The sequence below is a fragment of the Elephantulus edwardii genome, unplaced genomic scaffold, assembly GCF_000299155.1.
Source record: "Elephantulus edwardii isolate Elephantulus edwardi_28Jun2011 unplaced genomic scaffold, EleEdw1.0 scaffold00107, whole genome shotgun sequence".
Classification (NCBI taxonomy): Eukaryota; Metazoa; Chordata; class Mammalia; order Macroscelidea; family Macroscelididae; genus Elephantulus; species Elephantulus edwardii.
In genome coordinates, this window is record NW_006399857.1 from 12,040,252 (window position 1) to 12,052,396 (window position 12,145).

The 12,145-nt window shown below is 34.5% G+C and overlaps 1 protein-coding gene across 1 annotated transcript in view; it reads right to left on the reverse strand.

The window, feature by feature from the left end:
- Positions 1 to 2,266: 2,266 nt before the first annotated feature.
- The window catches only part of LOC102854568 (trans-2,3-enoyl-CoA reductase-like), a 222,369-nt gene continuing 212,490 nt past the window's right edge, over positions 2,267 to 12,145 (reverse strand). Inside the window, exons 10-12 of the mRNA XM_006891969.1 lie at positions 4,172 to 4,257; positions 3,632 to 3,677; positions 2,267 to 2,394 (exon numbers count right to left, since the gene is read on the reverse strand). Of these exons, the coding sequence (XP_006892031.1) occupies positions 2,267 to 2,394; positions 3,632 to 3,677; positions 4,172 to 4,257 (260 nt within the window). The remainder of the gene's footprint in view (positions 2,395 to 3,631; positions 3,678 to 4,171; positions 4,258 to 12,145) is intronic.

Here is a 12,145-nt window from a genome sequence, read left to right on the forward strand (position 1 = left end):
GAACAGCCCAAATGTCAACCAAAATTAAATGGATTAAGAAATTATGACACATTCACACAATGGAATACTATGCAGCATGTAAAAGCAGAAATTTTTTTAAGTTTTATTTTATTAATTTTAATGAACATTTACAGAGATTTTTTTATTTCCATTCATTCATTGTTGCACTTTTCTCCCTGTCCACCCCTATTCCCACAGTTCGCTCCTCTCCTTGAAAAGTAAAAGACAAATTCCTTCATTGGTATACAATCCCCTGCCCCTCCCCCCCAGTACACTCCATTGTACAACCTTAATTCTGGACTCTTGTGTTAACCATAATACCTCATCATACATCGCTTTTAAACCATTCTTTCCCATATCTGTTTCAATGCAGTATACATAATTTATCCAGTTTTTCTCCATCTTACCCCAACCCCAAAGTCAGTACCAGTCTACAACAGTGGCGCTATGCAGTATTTGGCAAGGGCAATGATTTTGTAAATTACTACTCAAATTTAGAGGGATTGGAGAGCATTATGAAAAGTGAGCTAACTTAGTCCCATAAGGACAAATATTGTATAATATCATTATTGTAGAACAAGTATGAATATTAAAAGGGGAAGAGAGCAGAGGAGTAGGATAGGCCAGGGATGGGGTGATTCCTCATAGAATTGTACCATTTGATGGGTGGAGGGGTGACTGAAGTCAATAGGAATGATCTGGTGCAAAAAGCAATGTATATGAACTTTGCAAATAAACCAGTATATTAAAAACAAACAATAATAGGTGTGTCGGGTTTTTTGTTTGTCTTTTTTTAAAAGAAAAAAGATAAAAAACCAAAACCTTGGGGGGAAAACCCTTTTGGTTTGAGTTTAACCAACCTTTAGTTGCAATGAAATAAATGATATGATCTATTTCTATAAAGAGTATAGCTTAATATACCATATGTGATATTTCTACAATGTAATACATGGGGTCACCATGAGTTGAAGTTGACTCAATGACATAGTCAACAACAAAAGCAAAAATAATAACCCACATATACACTGATCTACAGTGGATTTTACTGCATGAAAGAAAAATAATTTCAGTTTTTAATTGGAAAAATGTCACATGAATCTCCAAATCAATTTCTTATCTTTTCTTCATCACAACAACCATCACAAAAACTTGCATATATAATACCATAAAATAAATGTATCAAGATAATTTAGATATGGATAGTCTCAACCTATTAAGGATTAGAGCTTCAGAAGGCTGCTGGAAGGTGTGGTGTTAGCCTAAAAGTTTACTTTTTAAATTCATTGCAGTTAATCCCCTCTGGTCTCCAGCTACCTTAACTGCAAACACATAATAATGGAAATTAGCATGATCTTGCAAATAATCAACACTGTGAGACTAAGGTAAGAGAAAAAGTTCTTCCCATAATATGTAGAAGATTTGAGGTGAGCAAGACTTGAAGCAGACAGACTTCAGGGAGACTGGAACAAGACACTCCTGAGAGTGTGATCCTGATGATGTGATCCTGATGACTGTGGTTGAGAGATTTGTGGCATTGCTATAGAGAAATTGTCACAAAGTGTTCTCTGAGGCTTTGTGCATTTGTGCTAGCCACAGTTAAAGATTTTGCTGCTCTTTCCTTTGATGACGGAAGGAGAAGTTGCTTGCTGAACTGAAATTTGAGGCTGGATTAACTGAAGAATTGTGCCTCGTGACTTTTGGAATAAAATCTGGATTTTTCATTGCGTGATTTTACTTTTCTCCCTTGCTTTCCAATTTACTAATAAATCCCATTCTCTGAATTGACTGTGAGTCAACAATGATAAATCTCTTGCTGCTGGTGTGGTTCTAGAGTCACCATGGGCTGGGCTATAGTCCCTTTATCTGCTTTTTGTCTCTTGGGTGGTGAGAGGCTATGTTATTTTCACTCTTTTTGGCCTTTTCAGAGAGACACTTACAGCACTGTAACACCATGTCCCATTTCCTGCTCCTTAGGCAAAAGGTAACCATGAATCAGAACTCTATTTGATAGCAGTTGTCTTGGGTTTTGGTTATGTAGCTAATTGTTATTTAGTGTTATATTCTATTTATCTTAGATCTAATTTCAAATTTTACCTGTATTACTTTTATTATTGTAAATTTGACTAAATTCTAAATGTCTTATGGTTAAAGAATTGCTGTATTTATAAATTTCTTATATATAAAAGTTGGTGACGCTTAATAAAGTCTGATTTAGTGAGTTCTCATATAGACATTCTGTATATAAAATAAAATTGCTTTCAGGTTTTTATAATATGAATGGAATCATTGCTGATTTTCTGTTCATACAAGAACTGAATTTCTTCACATAAATCTTATGTTTCTTTTTTGCCCACAAATACATCTGGATACTCATCAGAAATGTAAAAATCCCAACTAGAAGAAAAAAGAAATAGTTATATTTTTCTTTCTTAATTCTTTGATTTATAAAGTATATTAGAACACATATTTGTCAAAGAGTATATTATTTATTATCAATTTTACTTACACTTACACATTTTCTAGCATTATATATTTGATAAGTAACTATTTTATAAATAATGAAACTGAAAATAGCTGAGTTCAAAATAAATTAAAAATTTAAAAATATATCTGAAATTTTCAAAATAATCTCAAGTATAGAATTTACTTTGTTGCTTTAAATTTTCAATAATAGTTTCATAAGCATATAATAACATCCTACATAAAATTAAATATATGCTTATGTTATATAAGTCACATTAATTGTTATTACTTTATTTATATTATGCTATATTGCTCAATTTTACCTTTTTAGACAATTATGGACATTCTAAAGCACATTGAATCCATGCTCTTGCACACACTAACAGCATTTCAAGAAAATTTTGTTTCCCATGTCCGCAATTTATTTTTATTTTATTATTTTATGTGTGTGTACCATCAAATCGGATCTGACTGGCACAGGAGGAGATTGCCCTACTTCTCCAGCAGAGTATCTGGTGGATTCGAACTGCCATGTTCACATTTTAATAAGTATATTTGTACAACAACAACAACAACAACAACATTTCCTACATTAGATTATGAAGGAATTATGCAGAGAAAATCACAAAATTGGTGAGGCTAAAATATTTTTATATTGCTAATTTTTAAAAATAAACATAAATAGTAAAACACAAATTTAAGTGCTTGTAATTTTAGAATACTAGCAACTTGTCTGCAAAAACAATTTCTTAAACTACACATTTACTTTGACTAACCAATAATTACTAATTATCAATAGGGAACTCTGGTGGTCAAAAGAGTAGAGTTGCACTGCTAATCCATAGATGGTGCTTCAAATCCACCAGTGACTCAGAGAGAAAGACTATATTCTCCTCTGAAATATGCTGTAGGGTCAGCTATATTAGTCGATTGCAATGTGAAGTCAATGGGCTTTATTTTGTTTGTGTTTTAATATTATTTAATAAGGAACTCTGGTGTCCAATGGGGTAAAGTGTTGAACTGGAAAGCTAATCCCAGTCAGTGTGAATCCACCAGCTGCTCCCCAGGAGCAAGATAAACAATATCTTCCTGTGATATTTACAGCATCTGAACACCTGATGGAGTGTGAGTTATGATGTCAATTGAATTGAATTAACCAGACACTTACCTGGCAATGTTTGAGTCATAATGGTGAAACTAACCCAAGAGCCAACCTGTTAGAGTGAAATAAAAATAGTTAACCTTATATGCTTTGTTCACTTGTAAGATTTAATTCGTAACTTGGAAGTAAAAGGATAGTCAATAAACTATATGTAGTAGTTGTAGTAATAAATTTCAATAGTCAGTACATTGATAAGTATGATAGTCTAACAAAATACTATTAGATACATAAACAAACAAAGATATTTTCCTCTAAAAAAAAGAACATATTTAAAGTCCTGAGACAAAAAATACCTTTAAAATACTAATTAATTTTGTATAATTATTTAATGAGAGAAATATTATGGATAAAATGGATCAGTCTTCTTCTATACTTGAAACATGAATTTAAAAATTCTATTATAATCTAAATGCTTGAAGATGTCCATAGTTACATAGTTATATATATCTTTTATTCTCATGTTAAGTAACCTATAATATATTTGAACAAAAACAGCTTGTGTTTAGACATCGAATCAATTTTCTTTTCTTTACTAACATAGCCTACCTCATAGGTATAGTTAGGACATGAAACCAGGGTAAACATCCATGTGAAGGGGTTATAAGTTGGACTTGGGAAACGGGCATTATTTCCTTATAAGGAGAAACAAACAAAAAAAGGCATATATGTCACATATTACAAAGTTGAGCACATACTTAGCATGTAATATTATATTCTATAGTATAACTACCATATGAAATGTCATCCTATAGTTAATCAATATATTTTACAAAATATATACTTAATTTCAAATGCCATGCTCTTTGGCTATAGTGAGCTACCTGTAATTTCTGAATACACCTGTAAGTATGATGCTGTAAAATTATTAAACAATGATAGTCATTTCTTAAAGTATTTATCAACATATAAAAAGCTCAACATCAGAAAACAAAGAATCTCACCACTGGGCCAACGGCAGAAACATGATAAATGGTGAAGAGACTTAGATTGTGAACAGCTTTCTTTGCTTGGCTCCACATTCAGCACTCTTGATACCAACAGCCAGAAAATTAAAAAACAAATTGCACTGGCAAAGTCAGAGACCTCTCCAAAGTACTGAAGAGCAAGGATATCAGTCTGAAGATTAAGATGTACCTGATCCAGGCCATAATCTTTGTAATTACTTGCTATGCATCAGAAAGCTGGACTTTAAAGAAGGAGAATTGATGCCTTTGAGCTCTGATGTTGGATAAGAATATTGAATATACCACAGACTGCTAAGAGAACAAACAGATTCGTCCTAGAAAGGGTGAGGCCAGGGTGTTCCTTGGAGGCAAGGATTCTGAAGCTTCGTTTGATATTGGACATGTTGCAAGAAGTCCTTGGAAAGGGATGTCTTGCTTCGGAGAGTGGAGGGACAGTGTAAGAGAGCAAGACCCTTGATGAGATGGATTGATTCAGTGACTTGGGTAATGGGGGTAGGTTTGTCAGAGACAGTAATATTGTCACAGCATAGAGTAGGATTTAGGGCTGTTGTACCAAGGGTCCTTAGGAGTTGCAGGCAACTCAAGGGCACATAACAACAATAAACATACAATTGTTTGTTTATGAAATACTTAAAGCAAACTACTTAGTGAGATTATAAATTTTTCACAACAATATATAGCTTCATATTTTTCTTTCATATCAAGAATATGCATTTATTTGAAGTCATTCTAAAACTCAAAATTATTTTTATATTAAATTAATGAAAACCCAAAGGAAATTTACTTCAGAAAAATGTGAAAATCTTTCACAAGAAGATTTATACAGAATATTAGTTCAGTTAATGTTCAGAAATATCACAAATTATTTCTGCTTTGCAACGAGAACTTTGATTTACAATTCTCATTATATTTAGCATATTGTCACTTAACTTTCTAGCTGATTTTCCTTTTTTATTTTCTCAAGAATAATTTTAGAAAACAAATATATAAAGATTTTAATTTGAACTTTGAGCTGGGACATTTGTAAATTTGATTTCTAAAATTACTGTTTCAGTATCTCTAGCAAGATTTAATCAAGTAATATATTTTACTTATCATTTTAAAGGCATAATATGTCTGTACGCTGTTTGAAAAATTGTGCTGTAATACTAAAGCAAAAATATATCAAGAAGGGGAAAAAGGAAGAAGAAACAACGTTTCTATGATTTCAGAACTTAAGTACTCCTAATTTTAAAGTATAGATAAATATGTTACTATGCATTATTAAAGAGTTCTGGAAGCATAGTCTGTAGGGAGTTTCACTTCAAACCCAAAAAGACAGTGTCAGTCCAGCATGTCAATTTGTCAAAGCCAATCTCCTCCTATGCAATCTATAGCTTCTGAAACCCCACTGAAGCTAAGAGTTGGCATTGCCATCTTAAATATAATGAATTTGAGTTTATTCTATTATTTGTTATTTTGTTAAAATTTATCTTGGTGTAATATTCATATTTCATCAAAGGTAATACAGATGGAAAACTTAGTCATTATTATTTAATTTCAGTATTGAAAATATGTGGAACATAATCTGATTAGGATCTTCAACTTCATTCAGTCCTTGAATGGCAGCATCTTCAAGGTTCCTTGATCTACATTTCTAGTTAAATAAGTAATGTATCTTTGACCTAGAAAAAGACATACTCCAATTTCAAGTATGGGTACCTATTTCAAGTAAGTTGTTGTTAGGAGTTATAGAGCCAACAACCCCTTGTGTTATCATATGTACTAAAGAACAAAGTCCTCACTCATCCTTTGCTGTATTCACAATTTCTGCTGTGATTAAGCTCATCTTCCAGTTACAGTGTAAATCAACTCCCTGAAGATCTTTCTCTCTTTCATTGACCCTATTTCAGAGCTATGTCTTTTTCCAAGGACTGGTTCTTTCTAAAGAATATGTCTAAAATATTTGTGACAATTGTAGTGGCATGGGGCACAATTTATTGTGCTACCTGAAAGGTTTACAGTTAAAATTCACCATTGCCTTTGTGGGCAATCTCCTACCATAATGATTTATAGCCTCAGAAACCTGATTGTTGTTATTGTGTACTGTAGAGTAGGAACCAACCCACATCTCACCATCTGGTGGATTTTCAGAGGTTGTTAATCACATGGGAGGATATTGCCCATCCTTCTTCAGAAGAGCAACTGGTGGTCTTGAAACACTTGCCTTTGGGATTGCAGCACAATTTCTACCATTAGGCCATCAGAGCTTCCTAGAGACATCTAATAGACTGTTTAAATTTAATCCCCTTGATGGCAATGAATATGACCAATGTACAAAACACAGTAGCATTTTATTTTCTAGGGTTTTTTTTTTCCATAAAGAAAAAACACAGATCTTTCAAAGTAATATTGTAGTTGGTTTAAATAATCAGATGGTAAGGTTTGGTCATTGACTTCAACAAACTTCAAATATTTATCACAAAGTTATGCAATAATCATATTGTTATGCAATAAACATATTGTAGGGTTTGTTTTTAATAGATTGGTTATATTCTAAGTTTAATTTGGATTTTTAAAAAATATGCATATATAATTGAAGTGAAAAGTTAATCTAGGGGTGCAACACCCATCAGCTTTGAGGCCCTCACAGACTCAGTAGAGAGGGAGTGGTTTTGGATGCAGGACACACCTCTGGCCCTTTGACCCCAGCCCAACAGGTACCAAGTCTATGAATTTTCTCCCCCCAAACACACACTCCAGAAGTTTGACTTTGGCCCTCAGGCCAGGAATTAAAAACAAACAAACAAACAAACAAAAACAAACATAGACCAAATTATAGGATTTATCAACCTTCCCTGAAAAAGTTGTCTAACATTGAAGATTCTTTAGACTACAAACTGCTGTCTGGACAAACCACATTGGTCCCACTAACTCAAGCAACAGGGAGGTCCTGGACATCTCAACAGAGGAGCAGTGACATCAAATCAAGACCCAGTAATCACCTCAGTTTTCAAAAACTTTTCCACATCAATGTTTCAAAAGAAGCAAGGTACCTCACTCACCATGCAAGCCCAAAACAAGATATCTCCCCCAAAGAATGCCACAGTAGCAATGGATTCCCTGAAGCCAGAAAGTCTGATAGAACTTTGTGATAAAGAGTTTAAATAAAAATGATAGCATATTTACAATGGATGAAAAACAAACTTGAAGAAGTACAGGACACTACAATAAAAAATCAGGAGGAGCTTAAAAAAAATCTTAAACAACACAGAGAAAACAAACGAGGCATTAGAGGCACTGGAAAAACAAGAAACCATGATCGAAAACATGAAATCTAAGGTTGCTGATGCTGTCAACATGATGGAGGGACACACAAATAAAGGTGAAGAGATGGAAAGAAGAATCAGTTAAATAGAAGATAGAATTGCCACCACAAATCTGACTGAGAAAAAAGCAGAATCAAAAAAGAAGGAAACAGAAAAAAACTTAATAATAATGTGGAGATACCATTAAAAGAAATAACATTCACATCATTGGAATCCCAGAACAGGAAGAAGCAAGTAAAGGCACTGAAAAAGTTGTGGAAGAATTACTAGAGGAAAACTTCCCAGGCATAATGAAGAGTGACAGAATGTATAATAAAGAAGCTGAGCGAATACCATACAGAACAGACCCTAAAAGAAAAACACCAAGGCATATCATTGTCAAATTTGCTAGATCCAAAGATAAGGAGAGAATACTGAAAGAAATGAGAGAGAAACAAAGAGTAACCTATAAGGGAGAACAGATCAGATTAAGTGCTGATTTCTCAGCAGAAACCATGCGAGCAAGAAATCAATGGAATGGCATATATTGAACACTGAAAGAACACAACTGTCAACCAAGAATACTGTACCCAGCAAAACTGTACATCAAATATGAAGGAGAGATAAAAATATTCCCAGAAATACAGAACCTACGGGAGTTCACTAAAACAAGACCAGCCTTACAGGAAACACTAAGAGACGTCCTTCATACAGAGATGCCACAGAAAACAGGATGGACCAAAGTAACTAGCAACACCACCAAAACGTATTGAACAAAATGATAGCAATAAAACCCTACCTCTCAATAATTATACCGAATGTGAATGGTTTAACTATAACACTGAAGAGAAAAAAAAGTAGCAGATTATATAAAAAAACAAAATCCATCAATATGTTGTCTACAAGAGACACATCTGAAAAATGAAGACAAAGAAAGACTAAAAACAAAAGGATGGGGAAAAATATACCAAGTAAATGTTGTTGTTGTTGTTATGTGCCGTCAAGGCATTTGCGACTCATAGCAACCCTATGTACAACAGCCCTAAACCGTGCTCTATGCTGTGCCAATCTCATTGCCTCTGACACACCCATCCTCATTACCCCAGTCACTGACTCAATCCACCTCATAGAAGAGGGTCTTTCCCTCCTGCGCTGTCCCTCTACTCTACCAAGCATGATGTCCCTCTCTATAGACCTGTCTCTCCTTACAACATGTCCAAAGTATGTCAGATGAAGCCCCAGAATCCTTGCCTCCAAGGCACAGCCTGGTTTAACCCTCTCTAGGATGAATCTGTTTGTTTTCTTGGCAGTCTATAGTACATTCAATACTCTTCTCCAGCACCACAGCTCAAAGGCATCAATTCTCCTTCTATCCTCCCTAGTCATTGTCCAACTCTCTGATGCATAACAAGTGATTGCAAAAATCATGGATGCCATCAGGCACACCTTAGTCTCCAGAGAGACACCGTTACTCTTAAGTACTTTAGAGAGTTCCCTAACCACAGACTTTCCCATCGCAATACATTTTTTTTTATTTCCTGGCTACTGGTGCCAAGAGTGTTGACTGTGGAGCCGAGCAAATTGAAGCTGTGAAAAATCACAATCACTTCACCATTCATCCTGATGGTACCGATTGATCCAGTGGTGAGAATCTTTGTCTTCTTGACATTGAGCTTCAGTCCATATAGAAGCCTGTAGTCCTTGACCTTCTGCAGCAAGTGTATGAGGTCCTCCTCAGTTTCAGCAAGCAGGGTTGTGTCATCTGCATAATGTAGATTGTTAATAGATCTTCCACCAATCCTGACACCACACTTCTCCTCATAGAGCCCAGCCTCTCGGATAATCTGCTCTGCATACAGGTTGAAAAGGGATGGACATAGGACACATGCCTGGCGTACACCCTTCCCAATTTTGAAACATGCAGTGTTACCCTGATCTGTTCTGACGACTGCCTCTTAGTCCAAGTATAGGTTTTGCATTAGCATGACTAAATTTTCTGGGATTTGCATTCTTCTAAAACAAAAACAAACCCAAGTAAATGACACCCCCCACCCCCCCAAAAAACAGGAGTATTGACACTAATCTCTGATAAAATAAATTTCAATGCAAAAACCATCACAAAGGACAAAGAAGGTTACTGCATAATGCTCAAAGGATCAATAGAACAAGAGGATATAACAATATTTAATATCTATACACCAAATGAAAGACCTGAAAAATATATAAAACAAACATTAACAAAAGTGAGAAAGGAAACGTAAAACACCACTATAGTACTTGGAGAATTTAATGCACCCCTTTCAAGAAAAGATAGAACTACCAAAAAGAATCTCTACAAAGATACTCAAGAAGTAAACCATACAACAAACCAACTCGGCCTCATAGATATTCATAGGCTAATGCACGTAAAAAAAAGCACAATATACCTTCTTTTCTAATGTGCATGGAACGTTCTCCTGAATAGATCACATTCTAGGTCACAAGGCAAGCATAAACAAATATAAAAACATAGAAATTATACAAACTATCTTCTCAGACTGCAATGTCACAAAATTAGAAATTAATAATGAATAACAAGAAAATAAAGAAGAAAAAAAAATCAAACATTTAGAAGATGAACAACAACTTGCTTGAACATGACTGGGTACAAGAAGAAACAAAAAATGAAGTTAAAAAGTTTCTTGAAACAAATGACAATGAAAACACTACTTACTAAACCTCTGGGAAACAGCCAAAGCAGTAAACAGAGGTCAATCTATAGCATTAAGCAAATACATCAAAAGGCAGGAGAAATTGACCATTGACTCTCTAACCCAATATCTCCAACAAATTGAAAAAGAACAGAAAGAAAACCCAACACCCTGTAAAAACCCTGAAATTGTAAAAATTAGAGCAGTGATAAATGAAATAGAAAATCGAAAAACAATTGAAACTATCAACAAAACTATGAGTTGGTTCTTTGAAAAGGTCAATAAAATCGACAAACCATTAGTAAAACTCCGAAAATAAAAGGAGAAGACACAAAAATCCGAATAAGAGATGAATCAGGCAACATCACAACAAAACCAACTAAAATAAAAATGCTAACATCAAAATATTATGAAAAAACTACACTCAAACAAATATGGAAACCTAGAGGAAATGGACAAATACTTAGAAATGCACAACCTACCTAAACTGACACAAACCCAAATTGAACATCTGAACAGGCCCATTAAAAAAGAAGAAATTGAAAAGGTAACACTTCAACTTACAACGAAAAAAAAGCCCTGGACCACATGGTTTACAAGTGAATTTTATCAAACATTCAGAGAAGAACCGTCACCAATTCTACACAAAATATTTCAGAAAATAGTAAAAGATGGAATTCTTCCAGACTCATTCTACAAAGCAAACATATCCTTGATATCAAAGCCAGGAAAGGACACCACCAAAATAGAAAACTATAAGCCAATATCTCTTATAAACATAGATGCAAAAATCCTTAAAAAAATGGTGACCTATAGAGTCCAACAATACAAAAAAGATAATTCATCATGACCAAGTGGGATTCACAACAGGTATGCAAGGATGGTTCAATATAAAAAAACAATTAATGTAATTCATCATTATTAATAAATTAAGTTAATGAAGTTAATAAATGTAATAATTAATAAAGTTAATGAATTAGTTAATAAAGCAAATTAATAAAGTAATAAAACAAATAATAAGAATCACATGACCCTATCATTTCATGCAGAAAAGTCCTTTGACAAAATCCAACACTCTTTCCTGATTAAAACACTCAACAAAATAGGACTAGAGTGGAATTTCTTCAATATAGTAAAAAGTATTTATGAAACCCTGAGAGCCAACATTGTTCTCAGTGGAGAGAGGTTAAAGGCATTTCGTTTAAGAAGAGGTAGGCAAGGATGCCTATTATGTTGTTGTTGTTATGTGCCGTCGAGTCCTTTGCGACTCATAGCGACCCTATGCACAACAGCCCTAAACCCTGCTCTACCCTGCGCCAACTGCACTGCCTCTGACACACCCATCCCAATTACCCCAGTCACCGAGTCAATCCATCTCATAGAGGGACTTAACCTCCTGTGCTGTCCCTCGACCCTCCCAAGCGTGATGTCCCTCTCCAAGGACCCGTCCCTCCTGACAACATGTCCAAAGTATGTCAAACGAAGCCCCAGAATCCTTGCCTCCAAGGAGTAGCTTGGTTTAATCCTCTCCAAGATAAATCTGTTTGTTTTCCTGGCAGTCCAGGGAACATTCAGTAC